The sequence below is a fragment of the Pygocentrus nattereri genome, chromosome 18 (assembly GCF_015220715.1).
Source record: "Pygocentrus nattereri isolate fPygNat1 chromosome 18, fPygNat1.pri, whole genome shotgun sequence".
Taxonomy (NCBI): Eukaryota; Metazoa; Chordata; class Actinopteri; order Characiformes; family Serrasalmidae; genus Pygocentrus; species Pygocentrus nattereri.
The window spans coordinates 38,271,897-38,297,240 of NC_051228.1; the positions used below are offsets into that span (position 1 = coordinate 38,271,897).

At 47.0% G+C, this 25,344-nt stretch overlaps 2 protein-coding genes across 2 annotated transcripts; one reads left to right on the forward strand and one right to left on the reverse strand.

Annotated features, from left to right (window-relative positions):
• The first annotated feature begins 4,235 nt into the window (after window positions 1–4,235).
• Window positions 4,236–16,353, forward strand: kl (klotho). The gene is made up of 6 exons (XM_017717106.2): window positions 4,236–5,051; window positions 8,097–8,320; window positions 10,512–10,798; window positions 11,699–11,967; window positions 12,647–13,769; window positions 15,667–16,353. Exons 1-6 carry the CDS (start codon window positions 4,251–4,253, stop codon window positions 15,990–15,992), a joined length of 3,030 nt encoding a protein of 1,009 aa, XP_017572595.1. The 5' UTR covers window positions 4,236–4,250; the 3' UTR covers window positions 15,993–16,353.
• Window positions 16,354–18,297: 1,944 nt separating this feature from the next.
• Window positions 18,298–25,135, reverse strand: rfc3 (replication factor C (activator 1) 3). The gene is made up of 9 exons (XM_017717134.2): window positions 24,950–25,135; window positions 23,900–24,037; window positions 23,697–23,764; window positions 23,508–23,605; window positions 21,259–21,440; window positions 21,014–21,150; window positions 19,089–19,187; window positions 18,690–18,759; window positions 18,298–18,568 (listed from the first exon to the last, which is right to left on the reverse strand). The coding sequence occupies exons 1-9, from the start codon at window positions 25,034–25,036 to the stop codon at window positions 18,377–18,379; spliced, it is 1,071 nt and encodes a 356-aa protein (XP_017572623.1). The 5' UTR covers window positions 25,037–25,135; the 3' UTR covers window positions 18,298–18,376.
• Window positions 25,136–25,344: the final 209 nt, after the last annotated feature.

The window sequence follows — 25,344 nt, forward strand, 5'->3', positions numbered from 1 at the left end:
CATTAGAGTAATGAAAGGGCAGCTTGCTGGGTAATGGTCATGGCGCTACAGGCCTTTATTGCGCTGTGATGTCAGTAGGGGTGTAATAATGCGCTGAGGATGCATCAGGACCACTAATCACAAACGAGTCTACATATCAAACTGATCAAACAGCCTACGCTCTTCAGCTCAGGCAAAATCTTTGAAGAACCTTTTATTTTAGTAAAAACTGTTTTCACCTTTACTCCTTTTTAAAGACTGCTCGTTCCAAAGTTTGGGGACACTTTCACTGCTTTTAAATTTTTATTTTCTTGCTGTTGTTTTTCAGTTACAAACCCAGGAAAGTCGAGACAGTAGAAATGCAAATAAAGGCAGAAAGCAGCTTCAGTGTTCTTTGCTCATTCTGAAACTGCACCATGTTCCAAGTTGGGACAGAGCTAATATAAAGCTAATTACTCTTAAATGTTTAAAAACACCTTGATCTGATAATGCACTTATGCTTGGATATAAACAAAGCATTGATGAATGGATGGACGGATGGATGGCTGCATGGATAGATAGAGGGATGGATGGATGGATAGAGGGATGGATGGATGGATAGAGGGATGGATGGATGGATTCATGAATGGATGGATGGATGGCTGGATGAATGGATGGATGACTGGCTGGATGGATAGAGGGATGGATGAATGGATGGATGGCTGGGTGGATGGATAGAGGGAGTGATGGATGGATGGATGGATGAATGGATGGCTGGATGGATAGAGGGCTGGATGGATGGATGAATGGATGGCTGGATGGATAGAGGGATGGATCGCTGGATGGATGGAAGGCTGGCTGGATGGATAGCTGGATGGATGGATAGAGGGATGGATGGATGGATGAATGGATGGCTGGATGGATAGGGGGCTGGATGGATTGATGAATGGATGGCTGGATGGATAGAGGGATGGATCACTGGAGGGATGGCTGGATGGATGGATGGATAGAGGGATGGATGAATGGATGGCTGCATGGATAGAGGGCTGGATGGATGAATGGATGGCTGGCTGAATGGCTGGATGGATAGAGGGATGGATGGCTAGAGGGATGGATGGGTGGGTAGATGGATGGATGGATGGATAGAAGGATGGGTGGATAGATGGATGGATGGATGGATGGATGGATGGATGGATGGATAGAGGGATGGCAGGATGGATGGATGGATGGCGAGATGGATAGAGGGATGGATGGGTGGGTGGGTGGATGGATGGATAGGTAGAGGTATGGATGGATAGAAGGATGGATGGATGGATGGGTGGGTAGATGGATGGATGGATAGATAGAAGGATGGGTGGGTGGATGGATGGATGGATAGAGGGATGGGTGGATGGATGGATGGATAGAGGGATGGATGGATGGATGGATGGATGGATGGATGGATGGATGGATGGATGGATGGATTGATAGAAGGATGGATGGATAGATAGATGAATATATGGATGGATGGATAGAGGGATGGATGGATGGATGGGTGGGTAGATGGATGGATGGATAGATAGAAGGATGGGTGGGTGGATGGATGGATGGATAGAGGGATGGGTGGGTGGATGAATGGATGGATGGATGGATAGAGGGATGGTGGAAGGATCGATAGATAGAAGGATGGATCGATAAATAGAAGGGTGGATGGATTGATAGAAGGATGGACGGGTAGATAGATGAATATATGGATGGATGGATAGAGGGATGGCTGGATGGATAGATAGATGGATGCATGGGTGGATAGATGGATGGATAGATAAATGAATAAATGGACGGATGGACAGATGGACGGATTTGTTTACCTTTAACATCCAGTAAAGGTTACTTGTTTATGATCAAGCATGGAGAGAGAGACAGACAGACAGACAAGGTAATAATAATAATAATAATAATAATAATTATTATTATTATTATTATTATTATTATTATTATTATTATTATTATTATTATTATTATTATTAATACACTTTGCTGAGGGGCTAAATATAATTACCCGAGGTTGAAGGTTATTGTTGGGCTTAGATGTGCATGTTGATTGTATCACCGTAATCAGATCACCACACTACACTAACCACTTTGTTTGTAGAGGTTTTTTCACTTTCTGCAGAAATCCTGACGTGAACTCTCCTAGAAACGCCTCAGCACCTGCCCTCGCCAAAGGCCGCGCACGCCAATGCTGCACCGCTGCTGCTTATCACCTCCTTCACCAGATGACTGACCGATCAATGACCCCAGAGCCGTCCAGGAGCCTAGTATCCATCACAACAAAGAAAAGGGAGCACGTGATGCTTCTGAGCCTGCTTGTTAACACTGATACTTTCACCAGAATATCTAATCCACACAGCAACTCGGGAGCAGATGCCTTCTGGGAAAAATGACAACAAACATCTGCAGTCAGGCTTCACTCCTCTCTCCTTCAGCAGTGGACATGCCTTACCAACAATCGCCAAACATGTGCCGTCTTCCATCAGATTCCGCGCGCTGATCTGCCAGCTGCCCGCAGTATTGACGGCTGTGTGAACGTCAGATGGGCTTCCTGCCCTGATAACGATTTTAGCAGCAGTCTAACGTGATTATGACTGGGAACATGAGGTTATGGACATCTACATATCGCGCTGTTGATTTTGCCTGTTTGGTTTGGTCTGAGAGCGCAGAGGCAGCTCGGGTTGCTAGCCAACCTGCTGAAGACGGTTCGGTTAAATAAACCTGGGAGCAAAAAAAACAGCATTTCCTTCTTATCGCACTAATTACTGCTCCTCAAATAACATTCATCTGCTTTCCAGTTACAGTCGGAGTGCTTGTCTGTTAATGTGCTCTCTAAAAGGTTTTAGCTCTTCTCGGTCCTGCCCAGCACAAAAATGATGATTTATATTTTTATGAGTTATTTTCTACAGTTGATTAGTTGTCACTGTCCACTTTATCAGCTCCACTTACTGTATAGCTGCAGTCTGTAGTTCTACAGTTACAGACTGTAGTCCATCTGTTTCTCTGATACTCTGTTACCCTGTTCTTCAGTGGTCAGGACCCCCATGGACCCTCACAGAGCAGGTACTATTTGGGTGGTGGATCATTCTCAGCACTGCAGTAACACTGACGTGGTGGTGGTGTGTTAGTGTGTGTTGTGCTGGTCTGAGTGGATCAGACACAGCAGTGCTGCTGGAGTTTTTAAACACCTCAGTGTCGCTGCTGGACTGAGAATAGTCCACCAACCAAAAATATCCAGCCAACAGCGTCCAGTGACCACTGATGAAGGACTAGAGGATGACCAACACAAACTGTGCAGCAGCAGATGAGCTGTCGTCTCTGACTTTACATCTACAAGGTGGACCGACAAGGTAGGAGTGTCTAATAGAGTGGACAGTGAGTGGACACAGTGTTTAAAAACTCCAGCAGCGCTGCTGTGTCTGATCCACTTGTACCAGCGCAACACACACTAGCACACCACCACCACGTCAGTGGTACTGCAGTGCTGAGAATGACCCACCACCCAAATAGTACCTGCTCTGTGAGGGTCCATGGGGGTCCTGACCACTGAAGAACAGGGTAACAGAGTATCAGAGTAACAGATGGACTACAGTCTGTAACTGTAGAACTACAGAGTGCAGCTATACAGTAAGTGGAGCTGATAAAGTGGACAGTGAGTGGAGAAACGAGGAGGTGGTCAGAATGTTACGCCTGATCTGTGTATATAGTGTAGTAGCTTTCTGGGTGGGGAGCTTTTGGATGTCTGGTTTCCCCAACTGGTTTTCCTGTTCTGACTGTTCTGGGAAAGCAGTTTACACCATAATGATTGATCTATGCACAGATTTTGGAAAACCGGTGGACTTGCCCCTTTAACCTGAAGAGCAGTTCTACCTGAACTGGCCGCGTTAACGTGAAATATGGCTCATTAGCCGTGTCTGGATGGGCGCTTCGTCCTGCTGTGCTGTCGCCGCTGGCAGCGCGGCTCAGCTGGCGTTATTAAAGAAGCGCAGCGTCTTCAGAATTGATGCGTAAACGTGTTTGAAACGTTATGACCAGTTATGAATCCTCATCAGCCTCGCTGCCCATCAGCCGTCCGCTGGGCTCTGAGTGGGTCTCTGCGGCTCAGGCTCGGAGGGGCAGATAAAAATAGCCCTCTGCTGTTGGTTTCTGGGGGTAATTGCGCTGTGAAACGTGTTTAATCGCCGCTCTCGAGGACCCGGGCAGCCCATTAGCGCGCGCTGAGGTTTGTCCAGCGCCTGGATACTGAGTCATTGCCGGGCTTAATGATTGACAGAGCTGAGGAGAAGCTGAGGGTCAGCTGCTCCAACGGCCGCTCAGACCGTGACCAGTCGACGACGAGGGCGAGCATGCTCCTTCTCCTCTTCGCGCTCTGCTGCGCGCTCCCGCGGGCCTGGGCCGAGCCCGGTGCGGGGTTGCGCACGTGGACGCGCTTCGCCCGCCTGCCCTACCCGGCCGACAAGGCCTTTCTGCACGACACGTTCCCGAGCGGCTTCGCGTGGGCCGCGGGCACGGCTGCGTACCAGGTGGAGGGCGCGTGGCAGAAGGACGGCAAGGGCAAGTCCGTGTGGGACACGTTCACGCGTGGCGGCGCCCGCGTGCTCACGGGCGACGTGGGCAGCGACAGCTACCACAACGTGCGCGCGGACGTGCGCGCGCTGAGCCAGCTCGGCGTCACGCACTACCGCTTCTCGCTCTCGTGGCCGCGCATCTTCCCCGACGGCGATGCGGAGGGCGCGCGCAACGCCAGAGGCGTGCAGTACTACCGCGAGCTCCTGCGCGAGCTGCGGGACATCGGCGTGCAGCCCGTGGTCACGCTCTACCACTGGGACCTGCCGGACAGCCTGCAGCGCCGCTACGGGGGCTGGAACAGCTCGGAGCTCGTGGGGCTCTTCGCACGGTACGCGGACTTCTGCTTCAGCACCTTCGGCGATGACGTCAAGCTCTGGATCACCATGGACAACCCGTTCGTGGTGGCCTGGCACGGCTATGGCACCGGGGTCGTAGCTCCCGGGGTCAAAGGAGACCCCGACATGCCCTTCAGAGTGGGACACCATCTCCTCAAGGTAGCGCACGCGCACACGGATGGTTCCTAAGAACCACGAGTTCTAGATAGAACGATGTCGTGCTTGATTGGTTCTTCAGAGTGATGGAGAACAAGTTGTTCTGCATAGAACCTTTTTGTGAACGGGTCTATGTAGCACCAAGAATGGTTCTGTTGTTAGAATGTCAAGCCTGTCACAATAGCAGAGCTACATAGAACCATATCTAGCACATTTTCCATCGATCTGAAGAACCATTTCACCCTTCGGCATTTAAGCATGAACTCCTGGCTGTAAACAGAACCACCGTCTTTACTGCTTCACTCGTATCTCCACAGTGGGGACTTTACAGGAGAAGGAAAAAACATGCTGTGCTTTTAATGGAAGTCAATGGAACCAGAATGTTTTCCAAGTGGTTTTGGGTCGTTTCTGTTGATCCGTTCGTTATGAAATCTGTACACACTATAGAGGACTGCAGGCTTTTTCACAATATGTCAAAAAGTGAAAAACGACAAAAATGGAGAATGAAGGTTTTGTTCCGACAGCCGCGATATGATGGTTTTTTAGGAAATATAAGAGTTTAATGTCATATGTAAGCACTGGGAGCGTTTACATACACTTGATAATCCAATAACTGAAGAAATCAGATTATTATTATTGAGCGCATGTAAATATTAAAGTTTTAGCCTTTTGTTTTCCAGGGTATATTTTTGGTGTGTCCATCTGAATTTTCGTGACCACGTCGTAAGGCAAATTATTCAGTAACTGCATGAAATAAATGTACATTTTTATTTTATTTATTAAGTTCTCCTCAAATTATCAGAACGTGTGTTTATGATCTCCACATGTCACTACATGCTTACAGTTTACAGATGAAGGCCAAAAATCTCGGCCGCTCTTTGTGTTGTTCTCTAAAAGTGATGTTTCCAGAGCAGATCACTGAAGAGACGCCGTCTGTTTATAGTTTAGAGCCCAGATTTGGGGAAAAACGGGTCGACTTTCAGTAGAAAAACAAAGTTAAGCTTCTTTTATTATAAGGGTTTAAAACGACATCACCGTCTATTAGACTGGAGAGAAGAGCTACAGCCTCACACGACGCCCAGCTTCTGAATGGAGCTTATGGAATATGAACGTTATGAAGAACATGACCGAGTGCGGTTTGGGACCACCGGTGGTCTCGAGGAGTTTAAGAGGCTACAGTCGATCTCTCACACTTCACTCTATAGGTAAAATAAATACACGAGAACTAAACAGCAAAAACATCACAAATAAACGGCGCATTTACATGTATCCCCTTGTTTGGCCTGACAGGTTAGCTCCACCCATTTACTTTTAAGTTCAAACAAATTAAATTTTACGCTTGATGAATAAAGGTTGAAAGAAACTGCTCTTTTGGATTATAAACCCACAGAAAACCGCTTAAGTGTGCCTGGAAACGTGTGAAACATTAGAAAAATGTAAGATGTGAGTCGTTTAAATGAATCCAGCCTGACACAAAAGAACAGTCACACTGACTCCAGTGTGGATTCCCAGACTGAGCCTCAATCCAAACTCCATCGGATTTCAGATACTGGCTCACTCACTACGGGCACCAGGGACACAAAGGTGTTTAAATTTCAAGCAGTGTTTTTTTTTTCAAACTTACATCAAACAATACGTGATATAGAGCTATAATAAAGCGAGTTACGACAATTTATACAACAGTCAGTTCCGGCCACGCAAGCTGATTGGTCGAGAGGCGTCTAACTGTGCTGTTATTTCACCACAACGTCACAAACACTGTGTCACTCCACTGAGACGCCGTTGCTTAGCAACAACTCCGACAGCTGTAGGAGACGCTCGAGCCATCTGAACGTTTTTACTTCTTACTTTGCCACAAACATAAAACGGACGCTGTTAAGACCACATCTGACCGACAGCCGATTTGTTCCAACTCTGAAGACGAGACGACACTAAATTCCCAAACTGTCGTCACCACTGAGCAGCTTTTCAGTCGGCAGCTGTGACAGAAGAACAGCTGAACAACCTGGAATCAGCCAGAAATGAACCCAACACCAGTCGCCAAACTAAACGGGCTGTAAGAAGCTTTACAGACCGGCTGGAACAGAACAACATTAATACTGATCTGGACAAACTGACCAAACTGAGCTGAACCTGATATTGGCTCAGTTTTACGGCTCAGTCTGATTTGGTCCGACTCTGAAGATCAGACACGTCTGGCGAATGGTGTGTGCGACACGCCCATAAAGCAGCCGGAGGTTTTCAGCTCACTGTAACGAGAGTGCAGTGTTCACGTTAACCGTGCAGGACTGCTGCAAATGAACAATAAATGAATCAATAAAAATATTAAAACTCAACTGTAAAACAAGGACACATGGCTTTATACTACAGTCCAATTATTATAAAGTGCAGGACACTATTATTATTATTATTTTTAACAGTTGCAATCCTGAAATCAAGGGATGCTGCAGCCCCCTCAGTACCCCCCTCTACCCGCATCCCTGACTGGCGCTGCAGTTTTAAACCAAGACTAGGGTCAGTTGTCCGGGGAAGCCACCCTATAGGTTGTTAATTCAACACTGAGGGCTCTGCCATGCTGGCGGTATAGTTTAGTTTATAGTTAATGGTTTAAGCTGCTTTTAGGACTTTAATCCCCAGACTGTGCTGGTGTAGCAGGTCTCTGTTTGTCAGACCTTCTAGTGTCGTCACACACATATAAATGGGCACTTGTGGGCTGGAGGTTAGGGAACCAGCCCTGTGACCGGTTTGATCTGAGGTGTTCTTGAGCAAGACACCTAACCCCTCCAACTGCTCCCCGGGCGCTGCGGATAGGGCAAGTGTGCTCACTGCCCCTTAGAGTGTGTGTATTCACTAGTGTGTATGTGGTGTTTCACTGCACGGATGGGTTAAATGCGGAGGTGAAACCTCCGCCCTGTGGGACTAATAAGGGTCACTTAACTAAATGAAATCTCTTGCTCATTTTTCCATCATGATGATCAGTCTGTGCGCAGATGTTCGGTCTAACAAGCCTCAAACCTAATCTAATCTGTCTCTCACCGCTCGTCTCAGGCTCATGCTGCAGCGTGGCATCTCTACGACGAGCACTACCGAGCCAAGCAGGGTGGGAAAGTGACCATAGCTCTGGCCTCACACTGGATCAAACCCAGCAGCACCAGGCTGGAGAGCCATCAGGCCTGTCAGTGCTCCCTTGACTTTGTGCTCGGCTGGTTCGCCCGGCCGCTTTTTGTGGACGGAGATTATCCGCCCTGCATGAAGCGCAACCTGACGCACAGGTAGGGATGGGGGGTGTACGAATATGAAGATTAATACGGGTGTGATGTTGTACCATCATATGAATTCTAAGTGATCCTGGTTAAGGTGCAAATACCAGTTGCCTTTCTTGCCACTCGACAATCCTACGTACGCAGAAACATTAAAGGGGAACTCCATCGATTTTACAGTAATGAATGAATCATTTAATGGTTTGGATGTAAAATCATGCAGAGTAGTTTGGATGAGTCTCATAGGGTTTTATCCGTCTCGCTGATATTGTAGTTACATCGCCCTGCGAGTAAACGTTGGTGAGTGAAGTCAGTCAGTCGGTTAGCCACTGTGCATAGATCACTGTTAGCTTACAGGCGGTCCATTGTGGGACACAGAGTAGCAAGTACTTTGTTGTTGACATCACCACTTTCTATTCTTGCTCTCTCTCTCTTTCTCTCTCTCTCTCTCTCTCTCTCTCTCTCTCTCTCTCTCTCTCTCTCTCTCTCTCACTCTGTCGTTCTCTCTGTCACGCTCTCTGTCTCCCTCTCTCTCTCTCTTGCTCTCTCACTCACTCTCTCTCTGTGTCTCACTCTCTGTCGCTCTCACTCTCTCTCTCTCTCTCTCTCTGTCTCTCACTCTGTTTCGCTCTCTGTCGCTCTCACTCTCGCTCTGTCTCTGTCACTCTGTCATGCTCTCTCACTCTCTCTCTGTGTCTCGCTCTCTCTGTCACTCTCTCTCTCTTGCTCCCTGTCGCTCTCTCTCTCTTGCTCTCCCTGTCTCTGTTGCGCGCGCTCTCTCTCTCTGTGTCTCGCTGTCTTGCTCTCTCTATTGCTCTCTCACTCACTCTCTCTCTCTCTGTCTCTCTCTCTGTCTCACTCTGTCGCTCTCTCTCATGCTCTCTCTCTCTCTCTCTCTCTCTCTCTCTGTCTCTCTCTCTGTCTCTCACTCTGTTTCGCTCTCTGTCGCTCTCACTCTCGCTCTGTCTCTGTCGCTCTGTCATGCTCTCTCACTCTCTCTCTGTGTCTCGCTCTCTCTGTCACTCTCTCTCTCTTGCTCTCTGTCGCTCTCTCTCTCTTGCTCTCCCTGTCTCTGTTGCGCGCGCTCTCTCTCTCTGTGTCTCGCTGTCTTGCTCTCTCTATTGCTCTCTCACTCACTCTCTCTCTCTCTGTCGCTCTCTCTGTCTCACTCTGTCGCTCTCTCTCATGCTCTCTCTCTCTCTCTCTCTCTCTCTCTCTCTCTCTCTCTCTCTCTCTCTCTCTCTGTGTCTCGCTCTCTCTGTCGCTCTCTCTCTCTCTTGCTCTCTCTGTCTCTGTCGCTCTCTCTCACTCTCTCTCTGTGTCTCGCTCTCTCTGTCACTCTCTCTCTCTTGCTCTCTGTCGCTCTCTCTCTCTCTTGCTCTCTCTGTCTCTGTCGCTCTCTCTCGCTCTCTCTCTCTGTCTTGAATGATTTTGTTCACATCCAAACATTCGAATGATTTAGTAATTTGGCAAAATCGGTGGAGTTCTCTGGTGGACGAAGTACACAAACCATTTACTTGAGTTAAAGTAGAGATAAAATGAAATGGTGTTTGTAGAAATTCAGAAAAAAGCCGCGTCAGTCTCGACTGCATATGTGGACATATTTCTATATTGAGCTCTATTTACACAAAGTTAGGTTAGTTCATCATTTATGTTGAACAGACTCTCCCAAAGTTTTACGCTGCTGCGCTGACGTTGAACCGCGTGCTGCACTGGGTCGGTATGACCAACAGGTCAAAACCAGCTCTAAACAAAGTGACCGCTGGGCCCTGATTGGTGCTCTGGCTTTGCGCTTCTTTCGTTTTGACATGTTACGTTTTTATACACACAGAAACCAAAAGGAACGACAGATTTCTCAAAATGTAGGAGGAAAAAGTCGGATATTAGACTCTGAAATGTAGTGGAGTGAAAGGAAAAAGTCCAGAACGGAGAAACTTCAGTACAGATACACCAAAAATACTAAAGTACCAAGAAACCTGTCCACCACTGCTGGAGTTCCCCTTGAATGTATGACACACACAAAAGGGAGACTCATCCTGTCTTTTGCTGGTTGGTTTGATATGGTTTAGTAAGGAACCTCACATCATTGATTAAGTTTTAACTTGATGTCATTCACATTACTGTATAGCTCAGACCTCAGTGTCGTTTGAATAGTCTATGATGTATTGATATTTCTGTTCATATCACTCCGCCCGACGCACAGGCTGCCGTCATTCACCAAGGAGGAGAGGGCGTACGTTAACGGGACAGCAGACTTTTTTGCCTTGTCCCACGGGCCCGCTCTCAGTTTCCAGCTAATCAATGACAGCCTGCGCTTCGGACAGACGGAGGACCTGGACCTGCGGATGCTGCTGTACTGGGTCCACGCCGAGTACAACAACCCACCTATCTTTGTGGTGGAGAGCGGCTGGTTCGTCAGCGGCAACACCAAGACTAAGGATGCCAAGCACATGTACTACCTGAAGCGCTTCATCATGGAGACTTTGAAGGGTAAGTGTAGTGGAGCTGAGGGTTTGTGGCGATTTACGGCTGGAACCTTTAGCACGTGGGAAAAAACATTGAGGCTGTATGAGGTTGGAGTCAAGCTTAGTTTTGTGATTTGCCTGCTCAGCACTGTGCAGAAGTGAGAGACATTTATCTAGCTTCCATTAAGTACAAGTGGACCCTCACAGAGCAGGTACTGTTTGGGTGGTTGGTCATTCTCAGCACTGCAGTAACACTGACGTGGTGGTGGTGTCTTAGTGTGTGTTGCGCTGGTCTGAGTGGATCAGACACAGCAGTGCTGCTGGAGTTTTTAAACACCTCAGTGTCGCTGCTGGACTGAGAACAGTCCACCAACCAAAAATATCCAGCCAACAGTGTCCTGTGACCACTGATGAAGCACTAGAGGATGACCAACACAAACTGTGCAGCAGCAGATGAGCTGTCGTCTCTGACTTTACATCTACAAGGTGGACCGACAAGGTAGGAGTGTCTAACAGAGTGGACAGTGAGTGGACACAGTGTTTAAAAACTTCAGTAGCTCTGCTGTGTCTGATCCACTCAGACCAGCTCAACACACACCATCACACCACCACGTCGTCAGTGTTACTGCAGTGCTGAGAATGACCCACCACCCCAAATAGTACCTGCTCTGTGAGGGTCCATGGGGGTGCTGACCACTGAAGAACAGGGTAACAGAGTATCGCTATACAGTAAGTGGAGCTGATAAAGTGGACAATACATTTTTTTCTGTGTTGTGTCTTTACTATTAAAACAAAATTTTAAACATTTTAAAAGGGGCTTTAATATGTATATTTGGCCAAATAACCCTGTGTTAATTAAGATATAAACACATTTGAAAGCTCGTGTTCTTCATTTATTAAAATGTGTGTGTTTGGCTTTTTCCAGCAATCCGTTTCGACAGAGTGAACGTGGTTGGATATACTGCATGGTCGCTGCTGGATGGCTTCGAGTGGTATCGCGAGTATGGGATACGCCGTGGCCTCTTCTACGTGGACTTCAATTCTGAGCACCTGACTCGAGAGCCGAAGACGTCGGCCCTGTTCTACAGTAAACTCATAGAGAAGAACGGCTTCCCTGAGCTTCCAGAGAATCGGCCTGCCGTCGGAGTCTTTCCCTGTGACTTTGCCTGGGGAGTGGCTTCAAACTCCATACAGGTACAGAACTCTGTCACAGGTATGAGCACGTCTCCTATAACAAAAAATACTGGGACAGTATGTGCAATGGCAACTGAAACAGAACAACACTGTACATTATATTAACTCTGAAACCAAAATATAAATAATGTAAATATAAAACATATATTTTTGGGGCAGCAGTGGGGGTTGAATGTAAATAGAAGTTCCACGTCTTGTGATGCACTTCAGTGAATATGTAACTTAACGCAAAATTACAGTGTTAAAGTCTGTTTGAAACACACATTAACCACTATGTCCTTACACTTTGATCCTGGCTGAAGTAGAAAAAGAACTTCTGAAAAAAAGTGTCCTTTTTTTTATTTGCCATAGAGACTGTAAAGGAGGGCAACATTTAGAGCACATTTTTTGTCTAGTAATTTGTGTCATATCATATCATACTGTGAGGATTCTGCGAATACCTAGCCCTACTCACCTGGACTTTATGTAGTGCAGTTTCTTATTCCTGCTTATGGACCCACTGCTCTGCACAGTTTCACCCATTCTCCGCCGAACGCACCTGAACCAACTCGCTAAAATCTTGATAATGAGTTGCTGAGCAGGATTAAGCGTTGAGGCAGGGAGATGCAGTGCAGTGGGTCCCCAGCAGCAGGATTAACAAACTCTGGTCTAGCCTATTAATTTGCATGTCCATGTGCAGGTGGAGACCACACCTACGCAGTTTGTTGACCCAGGTGTGTACATCTGGAACATCTCAGATAATGGAAAGCTGAAGAGACTGGAGTCTGTGCAAATCCCCGTGCACAGAATGCGCCATTGTGCCGACTACGCAGCAATACGGCAGCAGGTATCGGAGATCCAAGCAATGCATGTTTCCCATTTCCAATTCTCGCTTAACTGGTCCTCAGTTGTCCCTACAGGCCAAATATCGGAGGCCAACAACACACTACTAAGCTATTACCACTGCTTTGTTAGTGAGCTACAGAGGGCCAACATTACCCCAGTGGTCACTCTTTGGCACCACACCGGTAAGCTCTCCAGCCTGCCCGCTCCGCTGGAGGCTAACGGGGGCTGGCAAAGTGACGAGACGGTGCAGGCCTTCGTGGATTACGCCAGGCTGTGCTTCAGAAGGCTTGGGGCCCACGTCAAGCTGTGGATCACTCTGAACGAGCCCAACGAGGAAGGGCTGTGCTATGCAGTTGGGCACCAGTTGCTGCGTGCCCATGCTCTAGCCTGGAGGGTCTATGATAATGAGTTCCGTAAGTCTCAGGGTGGAAAAGCCTCTTTGGTGCTGCACATGGACTGGGTGGAACCTGCGTTCTCCTTCAGCCGAGAGGATGTTGCCCCTGCAAATCGAGTCCTGGACCTCCGCGTGGGCTGGTTCGCGGAGCCTATCTTCGGCGCTGGCGACTACCCGCCAGTGATGCGCAGATGGCTCCAGCAGCGAAACACCATTGACCTGTTCAACTACCACTTGCCCACATTCAGCGAGGAGGATCGACAACTGGTCAAAGGCACCTACGACTTCTTCGCCATCAGTCATTTCACGACATCTATGGTTTATGATGGAGTTGAGGATAAGTATTTATACAAGGACAGCTTGGAAGTGCAGATGATTTCAGATGTTACCTGGATTATGTCTCCGCGGCGCAACTCCCCTGTAGTTCCCTGGGGTCTTCGCAAAGCCCTTAACTGGGTAAATTCGCATTATAAGGGCGTGCCCATCTATGTCATGGCCAATGGTGTTCAAGAAGACACAGCCAGATTCAGAGACAGTCTCCGGGTTTACTATCTATATAATTACATCAATGAGGCCCTCAAAGGTAAGACCTTTTTTGCTGCAGATTACCCTCCAATTTTATGTATACAGGGTATAATAGGGGTGGGAGAAAATTGATTCTTAGATGCATTGTGATGCGGACGTGGACGATTCAGAATCGATTCACAAATGTCAAAAATTGATTTTTGAAATATTTAATTTCTAATGGAATATTGATGGAAGACAAAAGGCGTAACTTGGAAGTGCCGTTCCCAGATAGTCTGTGGTGGCACTTAACAAAAACAACTGGATGAGTGAGAAATCCGACCGGCTCTGCATTAAAACCCGGGTTCGGTCAGGAGTGAACAACCCAAATGTCAAGAAAAAACGTTTTGTTCTTTCAAAAAAAATCAAACCACCTTGGCAGCCACAACATTTAATGCCTGGTATGTCTCAGTATTATTTAATTAATCAATGATTAAGAGACCCTTATTAGTCCCACAACGGGGAAATTTCAACTCCGCATTTAACCCATCCGTGAAGTGAAACACCACATACACTCTAGTGAGCACACCCACACACACACTAGGGGGCAGTGAGCACACTCGCCCGGAGCGGTGGGCAGCCCAATCCGCAGCGCCCAGGGAGCAGTTGGGGGTTAGGTGTCTTGCTCAAGGACACCTCAGTCATGTGCTGTCGGCTCTGGGGATCGAACCAGCAACCTTCCGGTCACGAGGCTGGTTCCCTAACCTCCAGCCCACGACTGCCCCCATCAGTATGTGCTGATGGTCTAGTACAAACTAAAAATATAAATGAAAACTCAGACTTACTTTGCTCTGCTTTAAGCTTCAGCTACAGCCGCTTTCCTCCTGTCTCCACCAGAAAACTTTCCTCAAAAGTAGATCAGTTTCTTGTAAAATGTCTCAGCGTTCGGCTGTTTTACGAGGCTGAAGCCACTTCGTATTCGCCAGCTTCTTGCTCAAATTTTCTCGTTCCACCTTAAATTCTGCCTGAGGCGCCAGAATGTAAATGCGGCACCATTTAAGGTGGAACGGGACAATTCGAAAGAGAAGCGACTTCATCTTCGCAACTTTTTAGTGTTTGACAGACTCTTATTGCAGATTTAACGTATCAGAAAACCGCTTAATAGTGCGAATAAGTCCATTCGTCTCCAAAAGTTCGTCTTAAATCTCTGCCTTTTCGTAGCTACTGGCCCGGCGAGACTGCGTTGCTATGTGACCTGCGTTCTCCACGCCAGTTCTGTCGTTCAGAACCAGGGCTTTCGCGCTATGTTGCACACTGTGGAGCCGTGTGGCATCTTTTGCCACTGGATCTTATTTCACCGTAACAGCACATTTTATCACAGACGAGTGGCAGCCACTGTCTCGTGTGCTCCAAACAAGAGCAGCGAATGAGAGCCTTCCAGTTCTCACCACATCACTTCCAGATGATTTATTAATGAAAGATATTGACAGTAAATGCATTATGGATCATTACAGATACTCACACAGTGAGAAAAGAAATGAAAAGGGATGCATCGATAATCGTTATATAATCGCATCGTGAGGTGCCGGGAGATTCCCACCACTAGGGTTTAATAAGGCTGAACAAGTGATGCATGCTTGTAGTCCAGTACTTTTAGATGTTGTGGTTTACTGTGAAAGATGATGATTCAGTCTGTTCCCAGTAGAGCACAAAGCTCACAACAGAACACAAACACCACTAAACCCACTTAATCATTAAACTCTGCGGTAGGGGCTCAGTTCACTGACCTCCAGGGAACCAAAGAGCATCCACTGCAAACCACAGACATGCATGTTTCACAACTTATTTTTGTAAAGTATTTGTTTACAACTGTTTGGCAGGCGCTCATTCGGTAACTATTAAGTCATTTCAGTGCTGCGGTCCAAATGTAATACAGCTTGTTAATAGTTCCTCTTCTTTCTGCTTTGTTTTTGTAGCGTACATGTTGGATGGGGTCAACCTGAAAGGCTACTTTGCCTACGCATTTAATGACCAGCGCGACCCTGGCTTTGGCATGTACGGCAACGTGCAGGAGGAGGTTATAGTGAAAGATTCCCTGAACCATTACAGAAACATCATTGACCATAATGGATTCCCTGCTCCAAACAGTCCTGCGCAGCAGTGTCTCCATACGCCTGACCACTGTCCAGTGTGCCAGGTCCTGGCAAAGCAGCCTGTGGTGGGCTTCATCTCTCTGGTGGGCTCCTCCGTGCTTATTACTCTGGGTCTTGTTATATACTACGGGGCTAAGAGGCACAAGTAAGTCTGTGGTATTGTAAATATGGGTTTGCTGAGGAGCGAGGAAGAGTAAACCTGTTTCCCGTGATTGTCGTCTTATTTCGCTGCTGAATTAAAAATGCACTGAATGATCATGTACCACCCTAAAATGATATCCTGTAGCTCAGATGTTGTTAGTCTTGCGAATTTAGGACCACAATGCAGGCCATGATATACTTCACAGAGCTCTTCAGGTGTCGATGTTGATTGTATAGTTTCTTTTCAGTGTTTGTGACGACATCATACAGAAAAGTAATACACAAACTACACCGGTCAGGCGTCACATTCTGACCACCTCCTCGTTTCTGCGCTCACTGTCCACTTTATCAGCTCCACTTACTGTATAGCTGCACTCTGTAGTTCTACAGTTACAGACTGTAGTCCATCTGTTTCTCTGATACTCTGTTACCCTGTTCTTCAGTGGTCAGGACCCCCATGGACCCTCACAGAGCAGGTACTGTTTGGGTGGTGGGTCATTCTCAGCACTGCAGTAACACTGACATGGTGGTGGTGTGTTAGTGTGTGTTGCGCTGGTCTGAGTGGATCAGACACAGCGGTGCTGCTGGAGTTTTTAAACACCTCAGTGTCCCTGCTGGACTGAGAATAGTCCACCAACCAAAAATATCCAGCCAACAGCGTCCAGTGACCACTGATGAAGGACTAGAGGATGACCAACACAAACTGTGCAGCAGCAGATGAGCTGTCGTCTCTGACTTTACATCTACAAGGTGGACTGACAAGGTAGGAGTGTCTAATAGAGTGGACAGTGAGTGGACGCAGTGTTCAAAAACTCCAGCAGCACTGCTGTGTCTGATCCACTCGGACCAGCACAACACACACTAACACACCACCACCACGTCAGTGTTACTGCAGTGCTGAGAATGACCCACCACCCAAACAGTACCTGCTCTGTGAGGGTCCATGGGGGTCCTGACCACTGAAGAACAGGGTAACAGAGTATCAGAGAAACAGATGGACTACAGTCTGTAACTGTAGAACTACAGAGTCCAGCTATACAGTAAGTGGAGCTGATAAAGTGGATAGTGAGCGGTGGTCATGATGTTACGCCTGATTTGTGTATAAACCAGAATATAAAATATATTATGCCAGCTTTTATATTGTGTATTTAATGAATGAATCAATAAAAATAACCCAGAAATCCTTTTACATTAATTTCCTTTAAGTTAAGATGTTTTTCCTTCTCTCATAAAGTTACCATTTTGGTTTTGTTCTGACAGCAATGATATCCTATTTATATTTTTGAATTTACTGATTACATAAATCTACTATTAGTGGAAGAAAATATTACAATCTTATGTTAAATGTTTCAGCACTTAAGACTGATCTCCAATTACTAAGCAAAGAACCTGTGCCTGGAGATTTTCAGTAGGTGGGAATGTTATGTGGAAACTTACTACACTGGTTATTGGCTGAAGATGACTGAAAATAAATCATATTGCACTAAATTTCCATTTTGGACTTATTGAACTGTTCCCATATATTTTATAAAGAAAGCCACACTTTAGCAGGCAAGCACTTTAGTAATTTTCACTGTACCTTGAACAGTGAAATTCCTCTGAATGTCCATTAATTTCATACTGTGAAAATGTTGTTTTGTTTGGTGCTACATCATGTTCTGCATTTCACTGATTAAATGTAAAAAATAAAATAATAAAGATGGTCTGCACTCCACTAAAAGTAGCAATGGGTAACTCATTATGCCAAGTGTGTAAATATAAGCTTCAAATAATTGAGATATGACAAAACACTGTGTTCAGATAAAGCCATGCACTAGAACCCGTGTCAAACACAAGGCCTGGGAGCCGGATCAGGTCCGTGGCGCAATCCTATCCGGCCCAAAAAATCAAAATAAAAAAAATAGATTTTCTATGAATATTAGTCAGTTTTGCACTGCACTACAATCCCCAGCTCGCACTGTAACAATGGGTTTTCACCCCCATCAAGAATATATGGGATGGTGGTTATCCCACAATTTTACATAATTCCATAGCAGTCATAGCACCAAACACACTACCTGTGTTTCGGCAGCAGCAGGTGTCTAGATCAAGCATATAGGTAGGTTTAAAATATCTCCTGAGGACGTTTGTGTGCATTTGTTTTTAATATTTAATGTATTCCTGTATTTAAGGTATTAATATTTAATAGCGATGTTTCAAAGTCCGCTACAAGGCGTTTTCTGGCCCACCGATATGTTGCGATTTTTAAATGTGGCCCTTTTAGTGGTTGAGACTTTAGTTAATATGCACAAGATTTTTACAAATGTGCAGTCAGAATTTAACAAAAGATTATTTATTGCAAAGAAAATCAGATTAGAAGCAAAACAGTCACCAGATATTTCTGATGGAGAGTTTAGAACATCAAGTTGTCGAGCCCGTCCTCCATGAACTTCTTGTAGATGGCCATAAACTTGGCCACGAAGGCTTCCAGGTGGTAAATGGCTTTGTTGCCCAACTGTAGTCTATGTTCGTAATAGGCGGCCATCTGAGCCACCTCAGCTTTCAGATGGCCATCACAGTTGTTCAGCAGCTCAGACACCAGGCCCTGTACAATGAAAAGACAACATAACTGCAGCATGGACAGCTGTCAAATGAATAAACTGCTTTAAATGGCTTTAAAAGGGACTGGGTTTATGTAAATGATGAGAACTGTCCAGGTGCTGTACCTTCATGATGATTTCTGGTGGGATGCAGTGGGTTAATAGTTCATAGAGTCTTGCCCGAACTTCCAAAAGCCTGGAAAGACAATAATGACAAATTCAAGCATACGATCTCTAATCTTTAACTCGATTAACCATAAAAAGCCACCAGGCAAAAAAACGTGACCCATAGGGCATCGCAGCAAGCATTAAACCCAATTTATTAAATCACAGATTAATAGTTTTGGCAATCGTTAATAAAAAACACTGAGCTCTTATGAACCAGATAAAGCATGTGACCCACGATGCCTCCAGACACAAATGCTACTGAGCAATGAGTAACGTTTCCTCACTCTGTGGGAAGAATTCAAACCGTCGCTACAGAACGTCAGACGTCTCCAGCATGTCCCAAACGTGTTTACTAACCTTTGGGGGCTCTGCTGGCTGACGATGGCATTTGCGGTCTCCCTGAGATACACCTCCCAGTCTGTTTCAGGGATGTCCTGTTCGGCAGAGAAAGGGTACCTGCAGTTTGGTGCAGAGGGAAAAAAAAAAAAAAAAAAAAAAAATCAACACATTTTCTAAGCCGCTTCTCCCTCAGGGTCGCGGGGGGGGTGTGGGTGCTGGAGCCTATCCCTGCGGTCATTGGGTGGAAGGCAGGGTTAACCCTGGACAGGCCGACAGTCCATCGCAGGGCAGACAGACAGACACAGACAGTCACTCACACCCAGGGGCAATTCAGCATGTCCAATTGGCCTGACTGCATGTCTTTGGGCTGTGGGAGGAAACCGGAGAACCCGGAGGAACCCCACGCAGACACGGGGAGAACATCCAAACTCCACACAGAGGGGACCCCGGTCACCCGGCCAGGCAATCGAACCCAGGCCCTCCTCCCTGTGAGGCGACAGCGCCGCCCACCCTGCCGCCCAAAAAAAAGTCAACAGTTCTGTTTGATTGGTCATACGAGATAGTGGCCACATCTGCAAAGCACCTATGCTCTCCCCAAGCTTACTTCAGCTGAGATGTAGTCTTGGCCAAAGGTTTGAGACCGACATGACTTTTGGTTTTTACAAAGTTTGATGCTTCAGTGATTTTAGACCCTTTTTTTATTACAAGTTTTTTTTTTAAACTGACAAATATGCAAAGACTCAAGACTTTTTTTCAAGACTTCTGTAATTCGCCCTGGCATGCTGGATAACAGCGTCTGGGCCAAATCCTGACTGATGGCCACCCATTCTTGCCTAATTGGTGCTTGGAGTTGATCACAACCTCTGTGCTTTTGTTTGTCCACCTGTTTTTTGAGGACTGACCACAGATTTTCTTTGGGATTGAGATCTGGGGAGGTTCTTGGCCATGGACCCAAAATTTCAATGTTTTGTTCACGGAGCCACTCGGTTGCTGGAAAAAGCATCGCTCAAAGACTGCTCCTGGATCGCTGAGTGAAGTTGCTCTTGGAGGATGTTTTGATACCATTCCTTATTCATGGCAGTGTTCTTAGGCAAAGCTGTGAGTGAGCCCACTCCCTTGGATAAGAAGCAACCCCACACATGAATGGTCTCAGGATGCTTTACTGCTGGCATGACACAAGACTCATGGTGATGCTCACCTTTTCTTCTCCGGACGATCATTTTCCAGACCTCCCAAACAGTCTGAAGGGTGCTTCGTCACAGAAGACAACTATTAGTGTGTGTTGCGCTGGTATGAGTGGATCAGACACAGCAGTGCTGCTGGAGTTTTTAAACACTGTGTCCACTCACTGTCCACTCTATTAGACACTCCTACCTTGTCGGTCCACCTTGTAGATGTAAAGTCAGAGACGACAGCTCATCTGCTGCTGCACAGTTTGTGCTGGTCATCCTCTAGTCCTTCATCAGTGGTCACAGGACGCTGCCCACAGGACGCTGCCCACAGGACGCTGCCCACAGGACGCTGCCCACTGGACGATATTTTTGGTTGGTGGACTATTCTCAGTCCAGCAGCATCACTGAGGTGTTTAAAAACTCCAGCAGCTGAGAATGACCCACCACAGCAATAGTACCTGCTCTGTGAGGGTCCATGGGGGTCCTGACCACTGAAGAACAGGGTACAGTCTGTAACTGTAGAACTACAGAGTGCAGCTATTCAGTAAGTGGAGCTGATAAAGTGGACAGTGAGCGCAGAAACAAGGAGGCGGTCAGAATGTTACGCCTGACCGGTCTATTATGCACAATTTCAGCAGTTTGCACCTTGTTGCTCTCAAATCAAAACATTTAAGAGTTTAATTCTGAAGCCATTTGAAAACGGCAGCTGGCTTTTACACTCTGTGAACATTGCAGTCCAAACCAATCCACTTCTCACTGGCCCTGACTTACTGTTGAACTCGACAGGCCTCACACATCAGCAGAGCTTTGCGAAGGTTGCGACCACACTTCTCTGCGATCCGTTTAGCCAGCTCCACTGGCAGAAGCAGCCCTTCCTTCTTGCACACGCTCGTCAGAACACTGCACACCTAAAACAGCGAGCACAGAGTTTAACATGCACAAGGCCTCATTCAGACCTCTGTCCTCATACAGCCTGCAGTTATCAACCCTGGTCTAACGCAAAGAGAGCATAGTACCTCTTCTGTGCTGGGCAACGGCACTCGTACAGCCAGACACCTGCTCCGGATGGGCGAGATCACTTTAGAGGTGGAGTTGCAGCAGAGGATAAGGCGGCAGGTGGACATGTATTTCTCCATGGTGCGGCGGAGGGCGTGCTGCGCGTCTTTGGTGAGGCGGTCCACCTCCGTCAGCAGCACAACTGCAACGAGAAGGTAGGAAAAGCAGCTGGGTTATGCATGAGGGTGCCAGCAAATCAACTGCAATAAAGCTAAACAAACACTTGTGGACATTCAAGCACGGCAGCATGGTTTAACATCCATTAGGGGGCGACGATGCACTGTGACACGATACATCGCGATGTCTGTGTATCCTGGAAATGGAACGATAAATACGTTCTGTTTATTATGCCATCTAATGCATTTCTGAACACCAGAGGTTGCAGTTGGTTTTACCCACACCAGCACATCATCCTTCCATACGCCACAGTCTTTAGCCTCGGTTGGTGTTTTTACTGCAAATGACACGAGGCCGTTTCTCATAGACGATAATGAGATTTCGGCTTCTATTTAACACGCTGGAGCCCAAATACAGCACGCCGCCGATCCACCGCACTTTAGTCGATCCGTTTTAACATCCCTGTGTAATGAAACAAAAGCAATCGTGATGCAAACTTTCGAAGAGGCAGACAGCGCAGCAATAACACCAGTAGGGTGGACGAGCTACTCAGAGCCGAGTCACTATAACAGCATACGCGGTCACCGGAGAGTGGACGATAGTGAGCTTCACTCGCCAAACAGAATTGCTGAAATCAGCTGTACTGGACTGGGAGCTTGAAAGAGCCAATCACAGCTGTTGTTACAGTCAGTACATGCATTATGGAGGTAGCAGTGAAAGAGACTGGGCTTATCAAAACAGTGTTTTTGTGTGGGGGTCGCATGCTTTAAAATCGTCCTAAGCACTTCAAAGCATTTTACACACTGCTGCCCAAGCAGTCCGAGACGTTGGAGGTTAGGGATCCATGAGCCTCGTGACCGGAAGGTCGCCGGTTCGATCCCCAGAGCTGACAGCACATGACTGACGTGTCCTTGAGCAAGACACCTAACTCCCAACTGCTCCCCGGGCGCTGCGGATTGGGCTGCCCACCGCTCCGGGCAAGTGTGCTGCCCCCTAGTGTGTGTGTGTTCACTAGTGTGTATGTGGTGTTTCACTTCAAGGATGGGTTAAATGTGGAGGTGAAATTTCCCCGTTGTGGGACTAATAAGGGTCACTTAATCACTTAGAGAAACTGCTACAGATCCCACCGCATAGACTCAGTACAGACGTCATCACACGAATAGAACAGCTCGCCGTCTTGAACAACAAGCAGCGAAACGCCTGTGAAATCTCCGCCGGGGCGGCTCCAACACCGAGGATGTTGTGAAACAGCCGCCACTGAAACAACTCCACGTGTCACTCAGTGTCGCTTTTCTTTTAATTGCAGGAGAGTAAAGGCTCACATTATTTACAATGCTTGATGTTTATTATATACACTGAAGCTACAATAGAATATTTTGTTTATGTTGTTAATATTTTGCTTTTAACCTCTGCTCCTTGTAATTTCCTTCAACAGCAGACTAGACCAGAGTTTCTGGTTTAAAAACGCAGTTTACGCTTCGGAAACAAAAAAAAAAGAAAAGGAATGTCTAATTTTAGTTCACTCACATTTCGCTTAAAATGTACAAAAATTGAACCGTGAACTGAGAATCGTGAATCGAGTCGTGCGCATCGCACAGTGCATCGTTACACCCCATTATCTACGTTTCCACACACACACACACATCATCTAAGCCGCTTCTCCTTCTGGGTCGCGGGGGGTGCTGGAGCCTATCCCAGCGGTCATTGGGCAGAAGGCAGGATACACCCTGGACAGGTCGCCAGCCCATCGTAGGACAGACAGACAGACAGACACATTCACTCAGGGGCAATGCAGCATGTCCAACGGGCCTGGCTGCATGTCTTTGGACTGTAGGAGGAAATCGGAGAACCCGGAGGAAACACACGCAGACACAGGGAGAACATGCAGACTCCACACAGAGAGGACCGCCCGGCCGGGGAATCGAACCCAGGCCCTCCTCGCTGTGAGGCAACAGCGCTTCCCACAGCGCCAGCATCACGTTTAAATAGAAAACTGACAGTTGTGAGAGCGGAAACGGGCATTAATTACTGTAACGAGAACCTGCGATAAAGAGTGCTTCTTCATTCAATTAAAGCCTTAATTGATCCTGACCTTTGAACTCTCTTTGCGTGCTGGACTGGATCTGCTGAGACTGAGCCACTGTTTTAATCAGCTCTTGGATGACGACACGGTCACTGTTCCCTGCATCACTACAAAACAGACAGGTGAGGCAACGTTTCAAGATTAAAAACAGCATATCAGCCAAGCGTGAAACATAACGGCGATATTACTGCAGCTCACCTTGGATTCACCTCCAAATGGTAGTTGCTGGCAATTGTGTTGATTTCAATTTTCTTCTTAGACGGAGCCTAAACGGGGGGAATCAGTGAGCCATCAGATCACCTTACAGAGAACGGCTTTAACTGATCATCCGTGTCTCGGATACAGTTTGAAGCATTTAATACATTCAAAAGCTGTTTTCACAATCCAGTGACGGTGCTTACTACGATGGACTGGTGCTCAATGCGCAGTTTCTCCACCCCAGCGCCGTACAGCTCACGAAGGAGGCACATTATTCGAGTCTTCTTGCCGGCGCCAGACGGACCGTAAACAAGCAGATGAGGGAAGTCTCCGCATTGTACCTGCGTAGAACAACGCATTAAGAAAGCAGTTAGATTTGAGCCAGTTTAGATGGTCATGAAGGCAGGAACTCGCTTGCTGCACGTGTGCTACTCCATCTCCGCAGGATCACAGAACCGCATGGTTCTGGTGTCTCTGCTCCAACACCTGACACACTAATCAAGGGCTGGACAGTTAGTTACCACATAAAGCGGTGCTCTGCTTCAACGAGGCCTTGAGCTCCATATGAAGATTTCTGTCCCTCATGTTACTCTATTACCTCTGTGGGGGCAGTCGTGTGCTGGAGGTTAGGGAACTGGCCCTGTGACCGGAAGGTCGCCGGTTCGATCCCCAGCGCTGACAGTCCTTGAGCAAGCCACCTAACCCCCAACTGTGTGTGTGCATTCACTAGTGTGTATGTGTGTATGTGTACCTATACTCTAGCACCGTAGCAGAGCTATGACCACCTCCTTGTTTCTACGCTCACTGTCCACTTTATCAGCTCCACTGACTCTAGTTCTACTAGAACTAGTATGTGTGTGTGGTGCTGGTCCGAGTGGATCAGACACAGCAGTGCTGCTGGAGTTTTTAAACGCCTCCGTCGGTCTATGTTGGTCTACATGCCGCTGATTGACAGAGTGTTTTTAATTATGTACTTTTTTATTTTTAAATAAACCTTTTTCCTGCGCTTCTGGCCGAGCTGTGAGAATTTTAAAAGCACTTATCTTTGTTTTTTCCTGCTACAGGAGAAAACCGAACCCACGCCGGGTTCACGCACTATAATAACGTGTCATAACCTTGTTATAACAGTGCTATAACACTGTTATTACCGCGAGAAAGCGGCGCAAGCCCAAACAGCAGAGCAGCGATAGCAGCATTAGCGGCTAACGTCAGCTAGCCTGGCGGACAGTAATGACCCAAACTGGCCTCCTCACCAGGTTCCTCAGCTGGTTCGCCTGCTCTCGGTGGTAGTCCAACTTCGCCAGAGACGTCGGCCTGTACTTATCGACCCACAGACTCATCCTGGAGCCTGGAGGCTGAAATCACCCGCCGAGTTACGAAGCAGCGACAACAGAGCGGCTCCCGCGGAATACACGGTCCCGCCTTCAGCTGAGCGACAGGCCGCGCCGAGGGACAAAAAGCACGAAAGCCGTAATACTTCGGGGAAAAAATCGTAATATTTTGAATTAAAAGTCGTAATATTTCGAGAAAAAATCAGATTATTTCGGGAAAAAACAGTCGTAATATTTCGAGAAAAAAGTCGTAATATTTCGAGAAAAAAATTATAATTCGGGGGAAAAATTCGTAATATTTTAAATTAAAAGTCGTA

Excerpts from the sequence above, each read along its gene's own strand:
- kl (XM_017717106.2), top strand. The coding sequence starts at position 4,251 with ATGATTGACAGAGCTGAGGAGAAGCTGAGGGTCAGCTGCTCCAACGGC. Across the intron at positions 8,321-10,511 it reads AAGCGCAACCTGACGCACAG|GCTGCCGTCATTCACCAAGG; the intron begins GTAGGGATGGGG and ends CCCGACGCACAG. Across the intron at positions 11,968-12,646 it reads TGGCTTCAAACTCCATACAG|GTGGAGACCACACCTACGCA; the intron begins GTACAGAACTCT and ends GTCCATGTGCAG.
- rfc3 (XM_017717134.2), bottom strand. The coding sequence starts at position 25,036 with ATGAGTCTGTGGGTCGATAAGTACAGGCCGACGTCTCTGGCGAAGTTG. Across the intron at positions 23,765-23,899 it reads TTGAGCACCAGTCCATCGTA|GCTCCGTCTAAGAAGAAAAT; the intron begins GTAAGCACCGTC and ends CCCCCCGTTTAG. Across the intron at positions 18,569-18,689 it reads CACCAGAAATCATCATGAAG|GGCCTGGTGTCTGAGCTGCT; the intron begins GTACAGCACCTG and ends TTCATTGTACAG.